The 21,293-nt window shown below is 42.1% G+C and overlaps 1 protein-coding gene across 4 annotated transcripts; it reads right to left on the bottom strand.

The window, feature by feature from the left end:
• Positions 1-387: 387 nt before the first annotated feature.
• Positions 388-18,573, bottom strand: LOC133474214 (homeodomain-interacting protein kinase 1-like). 4 transcript variants are annotated; one of them, XR_009787417.1, is made up of 9 exons: positions 18,254-18,573; positions 17,303-17,494; positions 17,036-17,217; positions 15,572-15,695; positions 11,210-11,320; positions 11,064-11,150; positions 10,806-10,999; positions 5,142-5,257; positions 1,512-1,640 (listed from the first exon to the last, which is right to left on the bottom strand). XR_009787417.1 is itself a non-coding variant. In XM_061765675.1 (8 exons), exons 1-8 carry the CDS (start codon positions 18,512-18,514, stop codon positions 1,454-1,456), a joined length of 1,338 nt encoding a protein of 445 aa, XP_061621659.1. In that variant the 5' UTR covers positions 18,515-18,573; the 3' UTR covers positions 388-1,453. The 4 variants fall into 4 exon arrangements, 3 of the variants coding, with proteins under 3 accessions (XP_061621659.1, XP_061621660.1, XP_061621661.1); XM_061765675.1 differs by lacking the exon at positions 5,142-5,257 and having other exon boundaries at positions 388-1,640; XM_061765676.1 differs by lacking the exon at positions 1,512-1,640 and having other exon boundaries at positions 4,788-5,257.
• Positions 18,574-21,293: the final 2,720 nt, after the last annotated feature.

Here is a 21,293-nt window from a genome sequence, read left to right as displayed (position 1 = left end):
TTTAAATATAGAATGTGTGTAATTCTTTTTGTCGTGCGGGTTTCAGTAAACTCCAGCTACGGTGTGTAAAAGAGTTTCAAACATGCTCAGCAAGGGTAGAAGAACATACAGTAAGTCGCTGCAAGATACACGGTACGTTTACAACACAGGAACTTTCATACACAACTTGCGGCGTGACACATTTAACATTTTTCAGCGATTGTAACATTTTTATCGTATTGAGAAGCCTAAAAATAATATTCAGCAAGCGTTTTTTTTATTTTATTATTTTAATGTATTTCTTTACCTATTTAAAGTCCCCTGGACATTTTTTCTCGCCAGAAAAGCTGATGGAAATCAGCACCAATGTTAGGGTAATTATAAACCTCCAAACACACATGGAGCATCAGTGTTGTACTGGATGCTGTACAAGTTATATAGTACGATAACCAATAACGAGGACAAGGGAAAACAATTGCACGCCTGCATTTAATGTATCGCTCTTCTGAATGCAACGAATGCACGTCACAACAGATATCACTTCAGGGGAGGGGGCTACGGCTACACTGGGGACAAACTTAAGGTGTACACAAGACTGTTGCTTAAACTAATGGGACTCAAATATAGAAATACTGATGCATATTATGTTAAAACGTGTAAAAACAATTCATCCAAAAAAATTTGGAATGGATATATGTACTACAGAATAACTGGGCATGAAAACAAATTTTAACGTTCCCTGCTCAATACAGTAGACCCCAGCGTATTTGCAGTTCGGCGTACGCAGACTCATCTATTTGCGGATTTTTGCGAGATTTTTTTTTTTTCATCAAATTTTTTGTGGGCGGGGGACCTGCCCCCATTTTTCGCAGAAACCGCTTATTGGCGGCATTTTCCTGTTTATCCATGCTTTTTTCGAAAGACAAAATCATGGCAATTGTCATGACCTTCAATTATTCATGCATTTTCACTCTTCGGGTGGGACCACTGTACTGCAGTATATTTAAATACAGGTAGACTTCAGTATACTTATGTGCTCTAGTGAATAAGCAATTTTTTTTCTACCAAAGCTATTATAAACTGTCCAAAAAATACAGACAGGGTAATAAAAGAAATGTGTGCTAGTTTTCACGTCACGAGTATGTTGTCCTATATTTTTTCACATCGCAATATATATTGCAGCGTTAAAAAAAATTGCAATGTGAATTTTTTTTTCTTCAGTATCATGCAGCCCTTATTCAGACAGAACATTGTTTGGTACATAAGCAACATCCAACACATTATCCAAACAATGGGAGCATTTTTGTGAAACTTAATCTTAAGATTTGTTGGGTGTTACCTGTTGAATACATTGTACAGGTTACGAAGGCTCCACCACTATCCATGGGTGAGTTTGTAATTGTAACTAATGTAGAGGGATGAAGCGAAAGCACGTCCCTTCTCATCAAGCGATCATCTCCTGTTTATCCTTGTGTCAACTTGGGTCTGACCGCTCGTCGTGGGCCATGATTTCGTACACTTCAGGTGACGCAGGGCTGCCGCAGCACGGCTCGTCATCGTGCGTCTCGTTTAGTTCGGATGGGTCGAATCCAGTCCCGCCAAGAGATTGTAACATGGCCTTGTTGGAGCACACGGACATGATGTGAAAGCACGACTGCACGCTGAAAAGACAAGCCAACCTTTATTATACTGGCTGTGTGAAGTACAGTGCCCGTGAAGAAGACCTTGCCTTCTCATATTCTTACTTACATAGTTTACCCACTTTAATGTTCAAGATCATCAAATTGTAAATATCAAAAAGATAAGTCGAGTAAACACAAAATGTAGTTTTAAAATGGTGATTTTCATCCATCCATCCATTTTCTGAGCCGCTTCTCCTCACTAGGGTCGCGGGCGTGCTGGAGCCTATCCCAGCTGTCATCGGGCAGGAGGCGGGGTACACCCTGAACTGGTTGCCAGCCAATCGCAGGGCACATAGAAACTAACAACCATTCGCACTCACAGTCATGCCTACGAGCAATTTAGAGTCTCCAATTAATGCATGTTTTTGGGATGTGGGAGGAAACCGGAGTGCCCGGAGAAAACCCACGCAGGCACGGGGAGAACATGCAAACTCCACACAGGCGGGGACGGGGATTGAACCCCGCACCTCAGAACTGTGAGGCTGATGCTCTAACCAGTCGGCCACCGTGCCGCAAAATGGTGATTTTATTTATTCAAAAAAATTATTAACTATTCAAAGCTACCTTGCCCTGTGTAAATAAGTACTTGCCCCCTAACTGTTTGGGCCACCCTCAGCAGCAACAACTGAAATCAGGCGTTTTCTTTCACTGGCATCTCTGTGGATATATTTTGGCGCAATCTTTCTCACAATTTAAATTCAGCAACACCGTTGGTGTTGGGTTTTCGATCATCAACGGCCTTTTTCAGATTATGCCACAGCATTTCAATCGGATTCAAGTCCATACTTTGACTCGGCCACCTCCAAACCATTTTTTTTAAGCCATTATATTAGATTACATTTTCAGCCGTTTTGGATCGTTGTCCTGCTGCAGACCTCAAGTGCGCTTCAGCTTGAGGTCACAAACTGAAGGAAGAACATTCTGCCTCAGGATTTTCTGGTAAAGACCAGACAGAATTTATGGTTCCATCAATCACATCAGTCGTCCAGGTCCTGAAGAAGAGCGCAGCCACAAACCATCACACTACCACCACGTTTGGTATGATGTTCTTTTTCTGAAATGCTGTGTAACATTTAATGAGACACACACACCTTCCAAGAAGTTCAACTTTCATCTCTTTAGTCCATAGAATATTCTCCCAAAGATCTTGGGAATCATTATGTGTTTTTTTTTAGAACTTTGCCATGCATGCAGTCTCTTACTTATTGTTGAGTATTAAACACTGACCCTGAGGCAAAAGGGACCTGCAGTTCTTTAGATGTTTCCTGGCTTCCTTTGTGAACTCCTGGATGAATCTTTGCTGTGCTCTTGGGGTAATTTTAGTAGACCAACTGCCAACCACTGCTCCATGTTTTCTCCAATTGTGGATAATGGCGCTCATGGTGGTTCGCTGGAGTCCTAAAGCTTCAGAAATGGCTTTGTAACCCTTTCCAGACTGATGGCAGTGACTCTTTCTCATCTGTTCTTGAATGTCTTTGGATCTTGGGATTTTATTGCAGCGTTTTGCTATCTTTTGGCAACTTCATTTTGCCAGACAGGTTCTATTGGATTTCTTGATTGAACAGGTCTGGGGGTAGTCAGGCTTGGGTGTGGTCAGTGAAAATAAATTCAGCTTTCTCCAAAAATGTGATTAGCCACAGTTAATCAATAAGGGGTGCAAGTACTTTGTCCACACAGGGGCAGGTATCTTTGAATAGTTTCCATTCCCTAATAAAATAACCATTTAAAAACGGCATTTTGTATACTTAGTTATCCGTCTAATATTTTATACATTTGTTTGATGATCTTAAACATTAAAGTGGGGGAACTATGGCATACTATACAGCACTGTATATTGAAACTACTTTAGCACTCAGGCCATCCCTTACCGCATATACCTCCAGTTTTTAAGTCGCAAAACCGAATTCATCACAATATCTCCGGAGACATTTAGCTCAGTGAGCATCTTGAAGATTAACTCTACACGTGTTTGACTTTGTTTTGTGCCACCACATTAGGGTCAGTGAAACAGAATTTGGCATTTCACAACAAAAGCAGGACATGCATCTGTTCTGGTTCCTCGGTACTACAAGGCAGAAGCCACAACAATCAGACTGTAATATTGAAGGAAGAACAAAAGAAATGTACATCGCAATGCGAGCTGCTTAGTGTTCATGTGCGACTAACCCATTAGTACTTTTTAAATCTGGTATGACAGCGAAGAATTTTGGAAAACGCGACACATTAACTCAGTCGGCTTCAGCAAACCTCACTGCTCCCCAGTGGTTAGGGACTCTAGTCAAGTGAGGCAAAAGTCAGCAATTTTAGGGCTTGAGGCTTTCTTGGCTAAAATTTATGAAATACTTGACTTTGTACAGATACTGAGTGTAAAGTGGCTAATGTGCAAATACACTATATTGCCAAAAGTATTTGCTCACCTGCCTTGACTCACGTAGGATTTAAGTGATATTCCATTTTAAATCCATATGGTTTGATATGATGTTGGTCTAGACTTTGCAGCTGTCACAATTTCAACTCTTGTGGAAATGCTTTCAACAAGATTTAGGAGTCGTTTATGGGAGTTTTTGCCCATTCTTCCAGGAGCATATTTGTGAGGTCCCACACTGATGTTGGACGAGAAGGCCTGGCTCACTGTCCACTCGAAGTCAACTCAAAGGTATTCTATCAGGTTGCGTGGAGGAGTTTGTGCAGGCCAGTCAAGTTCATCCGTACCAAATTCTCTGTTTTTACGGACCTTGCTTTGTGCACTGGTGCAGAGACATGTTGGAACAAGAAGGGGTAATCTCCAAACTGTCCAAAATCTTTTGGTATGCTGAAGCAAGTTCCTACCACTGGAACTCTGAGGCTAATACTTTGGACATTTCCAATTTTGGACATTTCCAATTTTGTGGGAACTGTTTAGAGATGGCCCCTTCCTGTTCCAACATGACTGTGCATCACTGCACAAATCATGGTTCATAAAGACATGGATGATAGAATATGGTATGGACGAACTTGATTGGCCTGCACAATCCTGACTTCAACCCTATAGAACACGTTTGGATGAATTAGAGCGGCGACTGAAAGCAAGGCCTTTTCACTTCTGGAAAAATGGTCATAAATTCCCATAAACACACTCCTAAACCTTGCAGAAAGCCTTCCCAGAAGACATTATTAAACTCTATGGATTAAGAATGAGATGTCACTTAAATTCAAATCTGAGTCAACGCAGGTGAGCGAATACATTAGGCAATATATTGTATATGTTTTGACTGAGCAAGATTGTATGACTTGTGACATGCTTAAACCAAGTAATGACTTGCTTAAGACTCGACATGATTTGCTTGATTTTTGCCACAGCAATTTGGGACTTGCTTGAATTTTTCACAGAAAGATTCCCAGACTGGCGTCACAAAAATTTTAATACAAACTACAAGTTCTCCCCTATGAAGTAATCCCCCTTGAGTCTGACACACTTTTCCAGCCTTCTCTGCCACTCACTCCTTCATGCACTCCTGGAAGGATTCTTCCATAATCCTCCGCAGCTCCATCGTCACGGCATCTTGGTGTAATCCACCTCTTCAAAACGGGTCCCCCCCCATGATGACCGCCTTGAGCTTAGGAAAGAAAGAAAAAATTCCCACAGAGCCAGTTTGAGAGTAGCACAACGATGTTCTTATCGGCCAGGTAACTGTCAGCAGGGCATTGTGAGCATGCACTTTGTCATGGTCAAGCAGCCACAAGTTGTCTTGCCACAACTCTTGCCTCTTCGTGCACTGAACAAAGCAAACGGCACAAGATCTCTTTGCAGACATCTTGGTCACTGATCTGGCCCACATTGAAGGAGAACCCCGAAGTTTGTAGTTTTTGGTTTGAAATGTATCTTTTGTAAAATAATGGTTTTATGAGAGTGACAGTTTTGACTCTGGAATATAATTCCATTTCCCTTAATTCCTGTGGGAAATATACCTTCCTTAATATAAACTATGTTCAATATTGAACATCAAAAGGTTTCACTGTAGCTACTCTTGACAGAATTGATCCTACTGCTCGTGCTAAGCCACCTGCTGCGTGGAAGAAAGTGAAAATACAACAACCGAAAACACGTCCCTGTGTTAACCATTTGGAAACACTAGACAGTTTAGCAAAAGTAGTACATTTTAGAGTAAAAAAGCCCTCAAAGAAACCTATCATGGGTAATGTTGGCCAGTCAATCAGATAATACTTAATGCGATAGACTTAATGCTCAGTCCAGTTTGATCACAATTTCTCCTAAATGCAATTATTTGTTAATATTTTGACTACAGCAGTCACAGTTGTTATTTTTTATATTTGTCCACCGTATGGCAGTACCTTTTCCCCATTCAAAGTATGGAGCAACATTTCACACCTTTTAATTTTTTGTGGAGGGGTGGCTGCCATTGAAATTGTAAGTGTGTGTTGCTATTGATGTTAGATGATAGTGCTGTGTGCAAAATGAAAAAGTGCATTATGTGCTTGTCTTTTATGTCCAACTTCACAAACCATTTTTGTCTTGGAAGCCCACTTATTTTCCTTTAGGCTTGTCCCTTTAGGGCTTGCCACAGTGCGTCATCCTCCTCTCGAACACCAACTGCCCTCATGTCTTCCCTCACTACATCCAAGAACCTTCTCTTTGGTCTTCCTCAAGCTCTCTTGCCTGGCAGCTCCCTCCTCATCATCCTTCTACCAATATACTCACTATTTCTCCTCTGGATGTGTCCAAACCATCGAAGTCTGCTCTCTCTAACTGTCTCCAAAACATCGACCCTTGGCTGTCCCTCTGATAAGCTCATTTCTAATTTTATCCAACCTGGTCACTCCGAGAGCGAACCTCAACATCTTCATTTCCGCCACCTCCAGCTCTGCTTCCTGTTGTCTCTTCAGTGCCACTGTCTCTAATCCATACATCATCGCTGGCCTCACCACTGTTTTATAAACTTTGCTCTTCATCCTAGCAGAGACTAGCAGTCATATAACAGACCTGACACCTTCCTCCACCCATTCCAACCTGCTTGGACCCGTTACTTCACTTCCTGACCACACTCACCATTGCTGTGAACGGTTGACCCCAAGTATTTGAAGTCCTCCACCCTTGCTATCTCTTCTCCCTGTAGCCTCACTCTTCCCCCAGCACCCCTCTCATTCATGCACATATATTCTGTTTTACTTCGGCTAATCTTCATTCCTCTGCTTTCCAGTGCATGCCTCCATCTTTATAACTGTTCCTCCACCTCCTCCCTGCTTTCACTGCAGATCACAATGTCATCTGCAAACATCATGGTCCACGGGCATTCCAGTCTAACCTCATCTGTCAGCCTATCCATCACCACTTCAAACAGGAAGGGGCTCAGGGCTGATCCCTGATGCAGTCCCACCTCCACCTTAAATCCGTCTGTCACACCTACAGCACACCTCACCACTGTTCTTCTGCCCTCGTACATGTCCTGTAACATACTTCTCTGCCACTCCAGACTTCCGCATGCAGTACCACAGTTCCTCTCTGGGTACTCTGTCATAGGCTTTCTCTAGATCTACAAAGACACATTGAACAAGCTGGTCAAAAACCCCACAGTCACCTCTCCTAGATACTTCCATACCTCCACAGGAATGTCATCAGAACCAAGTGCCTTTCCATTTTTCATCCTCTTTAATGCCTTTCTAACTTCCACCTTACTAATCATTGACACTTCCTGGTCCACCACACTTGCCTTTTCTACTCTCCTTTCTCTCTCATTTTCCTCATTCATCCACTCCTCGAAGTATTCTTTCCATCCATCTAGCACACAACTGGCACCAGTCAACATACACACAATGTAGCTCCTACGGACCTTCTCTGTACTTTTCCATCAACATCCTCAAGGCAAATAATGCATCTGTGGTACTCTTTCTAGGCATGAAACCATACTGTTGCTCGCAAATACTCACTTCTGTCCTGAGTCTAGCCTCCACCACTTTTTCCCATAACTTCATTGTGTGGCTCATCAACTTTATTCCTCTATAGTTCCCACAGCTCTGCACATCACATTTGTTCTTAGAAATGGGCACCAGCACACTTTTCCTCCATTCCTCAGGCATCTTCTCATGCGCTAGAATTCTATTGAACAAGCTGGTCAAAAACTCCACAGCCACCTCTCCTAGATGCTTCCATACCTCCACAGGAATGTCATCAGGACCAACTGCCTTTCCATTTTTCATCCTCTTTAATGCCTTTCTAACAACCTGTATAAGTCCTTTACTCCTTTCGTGTCCAACCTGGCATACATGTCATCATATGCCTCTTGTTTGGCCTTTGCCACCTCTACCTTTGCCCTGTGTCACATCTCAATGTATTCCTTGTATGGATGTACTGTGAGGTTCCACCACCAAGTCTCCTCCTCTCCTTTTCTGCCAGAAGATACACCAAGTACTCTCCTGCCTGGCTCTCTGATCACCTTGGCTGCAGTGGTCCAGTCTTCTGGAAGCTCCTCCTGTCCACCGAAAGCCTGTCTCACCGCTTCCCGAAAAGCTGCACAACACTCGTCCTGTCTCAGCTTCCACCACATGGTTCTCTGCTCTGCCTTTGTCTTCCTAATCTTCCTCCTCACCACCAGAGTCATCTTACACACCACCATCCTATGCTGTCGAGCCACACTCTCCCCTACCACAACTTTAGTCGGTAACCTCCTTCAGATTACATCGTCTGCACAAGATGTAATCCACCTGCGTGCTTCTACCTCCGCTCTTGTAGGTCACCATATGTTCCTGCCTCTTCTGGAAAGAAATGTTCACTACAGCCATTTGCATCCTTTTTGCAAAGTCTACCACCATCTGTCCCTTTAAGTTCCTTTCATGGATGCCGTACTTTTCCATCACTTCATCACCCGTTTCCTGCACCAATCATGACTCACTCTCTCTGTCTGGGATGCTCAGAACTACTTCGTCTAGCTCCTTCCAGAATTTTTCTTTCACCTCTAGGTCACATCCTACTTGTGGGGCATAGCCACTAATCACAATATACATAACATCCTCAATTTCAAGTTTCAGCCTCATCACTCAATCTGATACTCTTTTCACCTCCAAGACATTCTTGGATGCCGGATGCCCTTCCTGACGCAACCCTCTGCCTGCATTTATCCGGGCTTGGGACCGGCCTACAGTTTGCACTGGCTTGTGCCCCCCATAGGGCTGCATTTTTGTTTTGGAAGTCCACATGCTGTGTGAATACATAATTGTGTGTTAGCATCAAGTTAGTTGATTTTCGTAAGGCATAGTTAATGTTGTTTGGTTAAATACACAATGTAAGGACAGTTGGCCTCTTTTTAAATAATTCAACACTATCTGGCAAACTGCTTGTTGTCAAGTTCACTGCTACCATCTAGCGGCTGTTACGCAACGATAGCTTGTATCTCGAGAAACTTGTTTGGGCCACTCGTAAGTCGCGGTACCGCTATCAATTATTATCGAACATCAATGGCAACAAACACTTCAATTCATTTCAATAGCAATGCACCTTAATGGATACGGGAAAAGGTGTGCCGTTTTGCTGAATACTTTGAATGGGAAAAAGTAGCACCATCTGATGGACAAATACAAAATAAAAAAATAAAAAAGTAGTATTCCAAATTTAAATGATTGCATTTGTTTATGTTAAGCTAAATGTAGGATCAAAAAAATGAGGATTTCAATGGTTTTCAATGGCACATTATTTTGCTATTTTTCTTTTGTTTGCAAGCCAAAATTTTAATGTTCCACTGAAGTAAATTGAGGAAAAAAAGGACAGTTGGTGATGCACTTTCAGCCATTTAATGTACGAGACAACCAGTGAAACACAAACAAATACAAAATAAAAATGCTCGCAAGGACATGATGCACACACAACTAACCGCGTGGTAAATGGCTAACCGGACCTGTCGTCGGAGCTCCTGACGTCACTCACGAGGCCACGCCCTTCACAAGCACACATCAACACACGGATACTCGTGTGCGCGTTCGTTCGTTTACGTGTTGTGTGCGTACGCGTGACGTTCGGCTTACACTTATAAAACCCAAAATCTTTTGCCTTCGCTTTTATTATATTTTATCGTGCTATTTTTCTTCATTAAAAACAAACAATTGTGTTGGGCTTTGCAGTGTTTTTTTTTTGGGGGGGGGGGGGGGGGCTGGATCGGATTAATGACATTTCAGTGGGAAAATGTTATCTGATCTATGAATAAACTGAGTTACAGCCGTATCATTGAAGAAATGATGACATACCGTAATTACCCATGTATAATACACACCCCCAAAGTTTACCTCAAAATTCTGTAAAACCCTTCTACACATGTGTAATGCATTTTTACAATGCAAGATTTTGCTTCTACTCATACGATCAAAACATGAATTATTATCTATATTTTGTTAAGTTTTTTGAAATAATTATTCTGAAGTTAAGCACTTTATTTGAACACGTAATATTATTTTGATTTCCTTGCTCTTATTTTGAAATTCACAGTCCTACTTTTATTTGGTAAATGAGAAAACAATTTTTTACCCAGGCAGAATATGTAAGATGGGTACAATTCATGAAGGGCCAAGCAAACCTCATAACCTCTAGGTGGCTGTGGCATCGTAAAATCAAAATGTACACCTTTCTCATGACCTTCTAGGTAGCGGTGGCATATTGGAATGAAAGTGTACAGCTTTTTCATAATCTCTAGATGGCAACATAGATTTATAAAATGTTAGAAGTTTTTTTCACTTTTCCCTTTACCTATGTATAGCACTATTGACTTTTGACAATTTTGGCGGGGAAAAAATGCACATTATACACAAGAAATTACAGTACTTCTCATGTATAACTTTTTTTTTGTTAAAAACCTCAAAAATATATTTCATATTTGATATGTATGTTTCAAGCTGAAGTAGTGTTGAAAGATTGACTCCTTTTCAATGAAAATGATATTGAATATTTTTACAACACTTGGGAAGGTGACAAACTTGGTCATGGATGGATATTTAAATTCCAAAAGGTTATAAAACTGCCTGTAGAGTTGTGGTTTTATGATTGACACAGTGTGAGCCTGGAAAGTATTTCCTATGGGATTTAAAATGAAAAAAAAGTTTTTTTAACATAACCTGGAAGTCAAATCGGGTCTTGGACTTTGGAGGTCAACAGTACTGACTTACTGTGAGCTGGTGTCATGAAGGGGCTCCAGATGGCACATGCTGCTGAAGTCGTACTCCAGCACCTGGCGAGGCGTCAACCGCTGGGCGGCATCAAGCTGCAACATTCCTTTCAGTAGCTCCACGAACTTCTGCACGTCGGCCGTCTTGGCGGCTTTGTTAGCGATGTGCCTGGTGTTCAAGATCCCCGGCTGGAACTAAATAAAGTTGCCCATGTCATATGATAACAGTGTTTTGAGTGACGATGTTTAGAGTGCTTACATGAAGAAGGCGATCAAGAGAGCGGAATTTAAAGCGTCTGGTCTCTTTGGATGCCGAGGTTGTCTCTTTCTGATACTGTTCTGGTGTCTGAGGGGACAAGCCTCAAGTTATTTTTCTTAAGGACATGTATTAATAGAGGCACGCACCTTGAGCTTCCAGCTGAAGTTGTGCTCCATCTGGAAGAAGCAGCTGGTCTGCAGTCCAGCTTCGAGAACATTATCCGGAGGTTGGCCTTGAGTTTCCACAATGTACCTGACCTGAAAATACAAGACCATGTTAAAAAAAAAGAGCTAGCAGTAAAGTTGAACCTCCAAATTGCAACACCACAAGAGTTAGTATAATTTCGATCCATCCATCCATACATCCTCTATAGCAACTCAAGGTGTCAACTCAAGGCCCGTGGGCCAGATGCGGCCCTCCACATCATTTTATGTGGCCCGCGAAAGCAAATCATGCTCGTCAACGTCCGTGATTTTTGCTAAAATATGTACCCAAATTACAAATTGTCAATAATAATAAACAATAATGTTGAGATATTGCATTTTTCTGTTACCAAACTGTTACAAATCTTTGACAGTAACTTAAACAATACTTGGAACAAACTATTATCCTTGTCTTCTGATTTCAAAACGAGTTATCCCTCAATTTGTTGTGTAATGGTCATAATATGTTTTGGTGATGATTAAACATTTATATGGTTTCACTGTTCCCTCTGAGGGAAATCATAACTACAATGCGGCCCGAGACTAAAAAAAAAAGTTTGACATATAGCATTTGTCCTCAATAGGGTCAAGAGTGAGCTGGAGCCTATCTCATCTGACTTTGGGCAATAGACAGCTTCAAGAAAGTGTTTTGCAAAAGAATATACATGAAAAATTACATTACATAAATGGAGTTAGGTCTGGGGAATATGACCTAAAATTCATGCATGGTACAGTATAAATGTAATGAGTATTTTTAAATTGGTTGTATCGCTCTGAAGCATAGATCATTTTGCAAAGTGAGTCCCAGGATGCACATGTCTGGAAACAATGAGTCCCAGCCCTGGAACAATGAGTCCCTATTGAACATTGGCAATGTAATGTAGAATGATAAATAAAATATCCATCCATCCATCCATTTTCTGAGTCGCTTCTCCTCACAAGGGTCGCGGGAGTGCCGGAGCCAATCCCAGCTATCTTCGGGCAGGAAGCAGGGTACACCCTGAACTGGTTGCCAGCCAATCACAGGGCACACATAAACAAACAACCATTCACACTCACATTCACACCTATGGGCAATTTATAGAGTCTTCAATTACCCTACCATGCATGTTTTTGGGATGTGTGAGGAAACTGGAGAGCCCGGAGAAAACCCACGCAGGCACGGGGAGAACATGCAAACTCCACACAGGCGGGGCCAGGGATTGAACCCTGGTCCTCAGAACTGTGAGGCAGATGCTCTAACCAGTCGCTCACCGTGCCGCCAAATAAAATATCTTAGATGAAAAATATTTCATAAATAAGACTCAGGCTCTGTTTGCAAAAATTGCACTTGAACAAATATTAAACATTTGGCACATATCCATCCATTTTCTGAGCCGCTTGTCCTCACTAGGGTCGCGGGAGTGCTGGAGCCTATCCCAGCTCTCATCGGGCAGAAGACGGGGTACACCCTGAACTGGTTGCCAGTCAATTGCAGGGCACATACAAACAAACAACCATTCGCACTCACATTCACACCTATGTGCAATTTAGAGTTGTCATTTAATCTATCCATCCATCCATTTTCTGAGCCGCTTCTCCTCACTAGGGTCGCGGGCGTGCTGGAGCCTATCCCAGCTATCATCGGGCAGGAGGCGTTGTACACCCTGAACTGGTTGCCAGCCAATCGCAGGGCACATACAAACAAACAACATTCGCACTCACATTTACACCTACGGGCAATTTAGAGTCCCCAATTAATGCATGTTTTTTGGGATGTGGGAGGAAACGGGAGTGCCCGGAGAAAACCCACGCAGGCATGGGGAGAACATGCAAACTCCACACAGGCAGGACTGGGGATTGAACCCCACTCCTCAGAACTGTGAGGCTGACGCTCTAACCAGTCGTCCACCGTGTCGCTTCAATTAAGCTACTATGTATGTTTTTGGGATGTGGGAGGAAACCGGCATGACATTTAGCACATGTGCGAATGAATTAAAAAAAAAAACACCATGCATGTACTTGAAAGCATTTGGCCTTTGTCACTGTTTTTAAATCAGATGCCATAGATTTTAATATCACTGTTATTTTTTAGTCTTTATTTATATTTATTGTATGAATGTTGTTATGTATAATTTCTGGTGCCTGTATAATTTCTGATGCTTCTTGGCTTTTGAAAAAGATTTTCTCTCTCGATAAGCTTTTGCCTGGTTGAATAACGGATAAATAAAATGTATAACATGGCCCGCCCTCTAGCTGCTGGACTGTGAATGGCCAAAGGAGTTTGCAGATTTCAACTACTGCCTGAATATTGATAAATGTGTGTGCAGCTGTGGTTATGGTTTATAAACAGTTGACACACACTCTGGGCTATATATACACACATATATGTGTGTGTTATGTGGAGAACACCCACTACTCCAAGCGCTGACGTTTTAATGATGTCTCAACGGTCGAGTGAGTTTTAGCTCCATCCCTTGGCTCGCTAGCTTGTTAGATCGCAGGCTAGCGAATGTAATACAACATCCATCCATCCATTTTCTACACCGCTTATCCTGGTTAGGGTCGCAGGACGCTGGAGCCTATCCCAGCTGACTTCGGGCGAAAGGCGGACTACACCCTGAACTGGTCGCCAGTCAGTCACAGGGCACATATAGACACGGACAACCATTCGCACTCACATTCACACCGTCACTGAGTGGGAACTGAACCCACGCTGCCTGCACCAAAGTCAGGCGAGTGTACCACTACACCATCAGTGACTCTGTAATACAACAGTTAACTTTCATTTTGTCCCACTTGTGTGCATCTACAGAGCAAACGCCTTTCTGCCAGCAGCTTGCTGGGTTATGAGCAGTACAGCAGGTGTTACCACAGCAATGAAAAGCTATCGAGTCCAGAAAAAAACTCTGGTGTCCATTGTATGGAACGATAACCCGCCCTACTCTGCCTGTGATTGGCTAGCACCAAGACAGGATTCATACTTTTGATTCGCTGTGTGTGAAAGCTTGTCACCAATCAACACACGCATACATAGGAGGGGTCTTAAAGCACACGTCAACGGACGCAGATTAAATATGCTCCATGTGTCCCTGTTCATTTTTGTGCGTCTCAGACGCCGGATGCACATCAAACAAGATCCCTGCTTAAGCAAAGCTAAGTTGATAAAATATATCACCAACAAAAACCAAAAATATGTACAGAAAATTTGAGAACATTCAAAATTGAAATTCAGCACTCTGTGGTGCAAACAAACACAATTCACATTGCTGGTATTATAAGCATTCAATATACCTGTATATGCATGTACTTTAGACCTTATAGGCTCCTCTGTGCTAACGTGTGCGATAACGGACCTGGTTTTCGGACGTGTGTGCTTGCTTTGCACCTTGTTATTTTCTCTCAAGGCACTTATTAAATTACCTGCTGATTTGCTTTTCATAGTTGGTTACTCTCCACTGCAGCGCGTTTCCAGCCAAATTTTGATGAAAAGCGTAATGTACCACCTAAACACTTATTCTTGTGTTTAGCTTAGCAGTTAGCATGGCTTCTCCGGCTTCTGAAAATTACTCCTCGTCTTCCTATTGAGATAACAATACTTGTCAGAAGTGTTACTTATTTTCATCAATTGAGGCGATGATTATCGACTCTGTAAGTGTGAAGTGCCAGTTCCTCGATTAGCTTTTATTTCCTCCCAGCTTCTCCTCCCTCACCATTCTCTTGCCCATCCCCCTGAAACGTCCACACAGTCACGGCAGACAATGGTACACTATAAAGTGGCCAAGCTAGCGCAAACACCCTGTACCTTGGCTGCCCCCCCCTACGGCTCTGGTAGCGTTGTAACTGCAGATAGTAGCTAGCTGGTGTGCAGCAAGACAGCATAGCACCGAGCATTCCAACAGTAGCATTCCCATGATAGTTCGCACGCAGTTGGGAAAAACGGAGGATGGATGTGGTCGCAACATTCTTATAACCATCTCGGAGCTGGTTAACACAAAACGGTCCTGGCAGCCCCCTCCAGCCTCATGGTCAGACATGCTTGAGCCGTTTCTATACTGAGTCAGATATGATAACATTCATCAACAAGCCTTGTCACGACTGGTCGGTAGAGTCCATATCAAAGTTAATCCACACTGTTATTTTTGTTGTTGTTGTTTTTTATGGGGGGTGACCTTTTACACTAGTGTGCCAATTGATGTTAAAAAATTTGATCGGTGAAGTGCATTTGTGATACAAATTTGCTTTCCTATGGCTGTACTGAGGTTTCACTCTGTTGTCGTTAAGCCAGTTTCAAAGTAGGGTAAATGTATACTTACTTCTACTTACCATGTCGTATTCACTTTTTCCAGGGTACAGCAGAGCGCCTGTGTATAAAAAAGCAGCAATGCACCCCACAGACCAGATGTCTATGGCTTCTGTGAATGGTGCACCCAACAGGATTTCTGGAGACCTAGAGATAAAGGTGATAAACCATCAGTTGTGTGTTTTTTTTAACCACCAATGGAGTATGTTTAGTTGTTTTTTTGTGTGTAAGTATGTATGTATATATATATATATATCGATCTTCTTTACCGCTTATCCTCACTGGGGTCGCAGGCTGCTGTAGCCTATCCCAGCTACCTTCGGCGGGAGGCGGGGTACACCCTGAACCAGCCAATCGCAGGGCACATCGAAACAACCAACCATTTGTACTCACATTCACACCTATGTGCAGAGTCTTCAATCTACCTGCCACACACGTTTTTGGGATGTGAGAGGAAACTGGAGTGCCCGGAGAAAACCCACCCAGACACGGGGAGAACATGTTCACTCCACACAGGCAGGGCCGGGATTAGAACCCCGGTCCTCAGAACTGTGAAGCAGATGTGCTAACCTGACGATCACCGTCCCCCCTATATATATATATATATATATATATATATATATATATATATATATATATATATATATATATATATATATATATATATATATATATATATATATATATATATATATATATATATATAAAAAACATCAAACATTGACCTCTCCCATCCTGGTGCTACATCAAGCACAGAGCCATAGTGTGTGACAAGATCATGGAGGAGATGTTCATTAAGTTTGCTAAGTAGTCAGGTATGTCAATATGTGGACCAGTGGTGTCATAGGAACAACCCCCCCCCCCCAAATCATTTGGTTGTTTGAGGTTGGGTCAACTTGTTTGTGTCCTAACCTAAAAAAGAAAACCCTAAAAAAGATCATAGTCCCACCTAAATTATATGGTTGTTTAAATTTTTATTGTTTTTTTTTCAATATTGGCAGCACAGTGAGTGTGTCTGCCTCACAGTACAAAGTTAGTGGGTGCGAAGTTCTGCTCTGGTTCGAATCCCTGCCCAGGCCTTCTGTGTGGAGTATGTATGTTTTCCCCGTGCTTTTGCAGCTTTCTCACAAATTTCAAAAACCATGCAAGTCGGGTTGACCAAAGACTAAATTGTACATAGGTGTAATTTCCGAGAGTGAAGGGTTGTTTCTCTATACGCTGCAAATGACTCGTGACCATTTGAGGATGTAACCTTCCTTTTGCCCAAAGTCAGCTAAAATATGCTCCAGCTTATTTTTGACCCCGATGAGGACAATCGCTATAGCAAATGAACTGATTTTTTTTATATGTAAAGCCACAGGCTGCATCATGATGACCACCTGCACAATGTAATTTACAAAGCAGTAGCAAACATCACGTTTCCAGTATTTTAGTTACCTCATTAGACTACATGAGACTCGGCGTATACTGATTGAATTCTGACTCACCGATAGGGGAGTGTCTGAATAAGCGAGCCCTGTTTGGCAGTGGACACCTGAGCGGCCAGGCCGAAGTCGATCACTTTAATCTTGTAGGGCTGCTGCAACTGGTTAACCAGCATCACGTTCTCTAGCTTGAGGTCTGCATGTATAATCTGACAGACCTTCAAGTGGTCCAGCATGTCCGCCAGCTGAAAGATCATTCGAACATGTCCCACATCACAAGATCAACATTCCAAAAGTATTAAAGCTATTTTTTCCCCAATGGGAGCATACCTGATGGACAATGGGCCTGATCTCCTTCAGCTGGAGAGGCCGGAAATTTCGCTCTTTTACAAAGTCATACAGACTTTTGTCCAGCAGCTCAAACTCAATGCAAACATGTCCAGAGATGCTGAAGATGCTGTACCATTGCACCAGGTGGCATTTGTCAGCGTCCATCTTTTTGATTTTTAACAGGGCCAGAATCTATAAAGACATAAGTGGTAAAGAAGATGGAGGGATTTTCTATGAGATAATTTATAGTAATTTAGTATAAACAGTGGGAATCAGCATGACTATCAACTAAATGATATAATGGACCTCTTCAAAAAAGCGACTAGTGACTATGTGGTGTTATTGGAGACTTCTGCAGACTCACTCACTCGAGAGCATGAGATGTTTACCCCTGTCTGTCAAGACTGCAAATGAATACTGCCTGCATCAAGTCACCACTGGCCAATATCCAACAACAATGAAAAAAGTTGCTAGATTTGTTGCTCATCGTTTTTTAAAATCAAGTCACTGCTGTAGAGTTGTAGGAATAGTCAAAAAAATACATATCGACAAGTCTTAGTAGGCTTGCTTCGTTGCATGGCATAGCTCCTCCGCTGGTCGTCATGGTAACAAAAGCCATACTTGGCATTTGCATGAAACAAATAATTTATTCGACACTAAATTAAAAAAGTCAATTACAATAAATATGTGTATGGGGGGAAAAAACACCCATAATCCAATGAAAAACAGTATTTATTTTTTTATTTTTACTATTATTACCCAAAAACTTACTAAGAAACAAAGAAATGAAAATGTACACATCCAATAGCTTACTCAAACACTTTACTGCCGGTTCCAAAAGTAGTAGGAAGGTCGCTACCTGCCGTCTTTGCCTGATCATGCCGTTCGCAACCTCGAAATGTCGTATGTCGGGGCAAGTAATTAGTAGGAAGTTTATTGGACGCCACCCACCTCATATATGGCCCGTTTGGCCGATGTTCCGTGGTTCTTGATGGTCTTGACCGCCACTGTCTTGTTGTCGGTGGTCTTCCGACATTTAACCACGTTCCCGTAGGCTCCGCGACCCAGGACAGACAGCACGTCGTAGCTGGACGACTTGGAGTGAATTCGCGCTCCGGGTGAAAACTGATTGTCCTCGGAGCCGGAGGAGTCCATCCTGGGGAGGACCGGGTGGTCGTCCGACTGTGCGCCCAGCTCTTCTGTCGAGGACATGGGTAGCCCCAGTCAGCTTGTCCGGAGGTGCAACAGCCGAGAAACACCCTGACCGCGGGTGTAGGTATGGAGACTCTACCTTTGACTTTGAAGTGCTTTATGCCGTCGCGGTTCATCTTGTAACGTAACATTATCGTCACGGTTATGGTAAGGAGGTGATCTTATGTGTCGGGAAGGGCCTCAAAGTCTCCACTGTGCTTCCCAACCTGTGCCGGCGTGACGCTGCACTCGTAGACGGGCTCCTTCTGTTTGTGACGACTAAGTGTACTAAAATCACACGAATGTGGGTTTTTCTTTTGGTATTTCACCGTCAAATGTACGCAAAAATGGCGTTTGTATGTATGCGTCTGGTCCACTTTTTTGAACGCCAGAGGCTGTTAATTTGAAGATGTCGTTAGTGTTTAGCATGTTGCTAACAGGCAGGAAGATGTCCTTAGTGTTTAGCATGTTGCTAACAGGCAGCTATTTTCATTCCTTTAACACTGGAAATTAGCCATTTGTGCCACTAGGGATAAGAAAATGTTCCCTTATGTGTAGGCCTATGTCTTTTTGTAGTATATGTTTTTAAATATTTAGAAGGCCATTTTATAAACAATACCTTACCCTGTAAAATGCATTTACAGATTTGTTTCTAAATACATTTTAGGTTTGAAGATTACGAAACGTATGTACGTAAACATATTAAGCATTCCCAGTGGAAAGGTGAGGAGGTGTACCCGTTTCAGCAGTCACATTTGTTTCAAGCTACTGGGATGCCATCTGACAGAAAAATAACAGCATTCTTTAAATGTGTCATGTGGGGTTGTGTCATAGGTACAGTCCATATATTGGTGTTGGTACGTTTCAAGGTCGAAATTTCATCAAAAGCTTTTTTTTAAAAATTATTTATTTATTTATTTATTTTTTTTATAAATATGAAGGAAAGCTCCTCCAGCCAACACTATGGTGGTGTGCTCCTATGTTCCTCGTCAACTGGATTTTGAGTTTCAACACCTTTCCCATGTTGGCACTATCCGTTTGCCTGGCAACCAGAAGTTACCACCTTCCCTACCCCAAACTCAGAAATGTTGTGTGTTTAGAGTGTATTGCTAAAAATGTGTCCAAAGAATGAGAACTATGTAGTAATGAAGTGTGGCAATATTGCGTTAAACTTTTTTAAATTGTTGCAGTTTTCCTGATTCTTTAGGCATGGCTTAAATGGGGCCCATTGACACATGGACCCCTGGCATGAGTCGCCCCTCCCCAGAACTTGAGCACCTTCGTTTGTATCATTACTTGGCCCATTTCTACCACGACAGCGTGCAATTATTTTGCTAGCTATTACCTCCCGAAAATGCATCTATCCTTGATGGCACAATTTATATAGAAGCTCATTGTCGTTATTTATACTGTAAGTAGGGTTGGGAATCAAGAACCGATTGGAACCAGGACTAACTTTCCGGTTCTCCCAAAATTGTTCAAATTCATAAATTTCGGTTCCCAGTTTCGATCCTACAGTCCACCGACCCCAAAGAAGCGGCTAAAACCAACGAAGAAGAACGCGCACGAAGACGTGCTTGTGCCCAATGGCGGCGGCGAACAAAAGTGTCTCTTAAATATGTTAAAATGAATGACCAGTCGCCTCAGTGCAACACTTGGAATAAGATTATATTGTGCAAAGGAGGCTTTCACGATCGCAATAGTCTGACGTGCTCCCTCCCGCTCCAAGCCTCAGCCTACACTGCATGGAGCTTCAGTGAAGTCAACTCTCAGTCAATTGGGTGAGTGAATCAATAAAATACAATGTAAACGGTTCGTTGCACTTTTGGACTGATGGTTTTTAGCGTTTATTTTAGTCTTCAAACGTAAGAGCCGATGACAGGAAAAAAAGCTTAACATTGAGCTAAAACTTCACCATAGCAACTTTACATCACAATGAATTGGGAGAAAATTCACATAAACATCTCACAGTATCACAAACAGAAACCTTGTCTCATCGGTGGGTAGTGTTGGTAGGGGAAAGGAATCAACATTTTATAGCATTTGCTTCCATTCATAAAACCAAAACAAAATCACCGGTGTCGTGTGAAGTTACTTTTTGTGCCAAAATGCTGAGTTACGGTGTGTCTCCTTAAAAATAAAAGGCTACAAGCTTAAAAATCCAGTTAAACCTTGCACATATAAACAATTTGATGTGCTAAAACAGTCCCAAATAACAATTTTAACAATGCTATATTTAACTTTTTGCTGAAACATTAATTTATGAATATTAAGTCAATTGGGTTAGTTCCACACAGATTGCCTTTTAGTTCATAGGTTTGATATTGATACTGGTTATAAAGAACCCAGAGTCAAATGTTAATTTTTGTCTATACTGCGGGCTGCTAAGAAAATGGATGTTCATAATTTGGACATCTTTATTTAAACTATGCAAACTTTATTTTTGACCCAGCCCCCTAAAAGAATCGGAATCGAGAATCGTTTGGAACCGGAATCGAAATAAGGAACCAGAATCAGGACCGGAGTCGCTCAAATTCAAACGATGCCCAACCCTATTTATAAGTTCCCAAGTCTAATGTATTTTGTGTTACTCAGGCTACTGTAATATGTTGAAACGTAAACCATTGTGGGTATATAACTAGCGGGAACTATGTGCTCAAATGTTAATGTGTTGAAACGTAAACCATTGTGGGTATATAACTAGCGGGAACTATGTGCTCAAATTTCTTGTGGTGTGAGCCACAGGCTGAATGAATTATGCCAACTCATTCACTGCCAGCCCTCCCAGTTAACATGCATA

Source organism: Phyllopteryx taeniolatus, chromosome 2 (genome assembly GCF_024500385.1).
Source record: "Phyllopteryx taeniolatus isolate TA_2022b chromosome 2, UOR_Ptae_1.2, whole genome shotgun sequence".
Taxonomy (NCBI): Eukaryota; Metazoa; Chordata; class Actinopteri; order Syngnathiformes; family Syngnathidae; genus Phyllopteryx; species Phyllopteryx taeniolatus.
The sequence above is the reverse complement of the archived record's forward strand: the minus strand, read 5'-3'. Positions and strand labels throughout refer to the sequence as shown.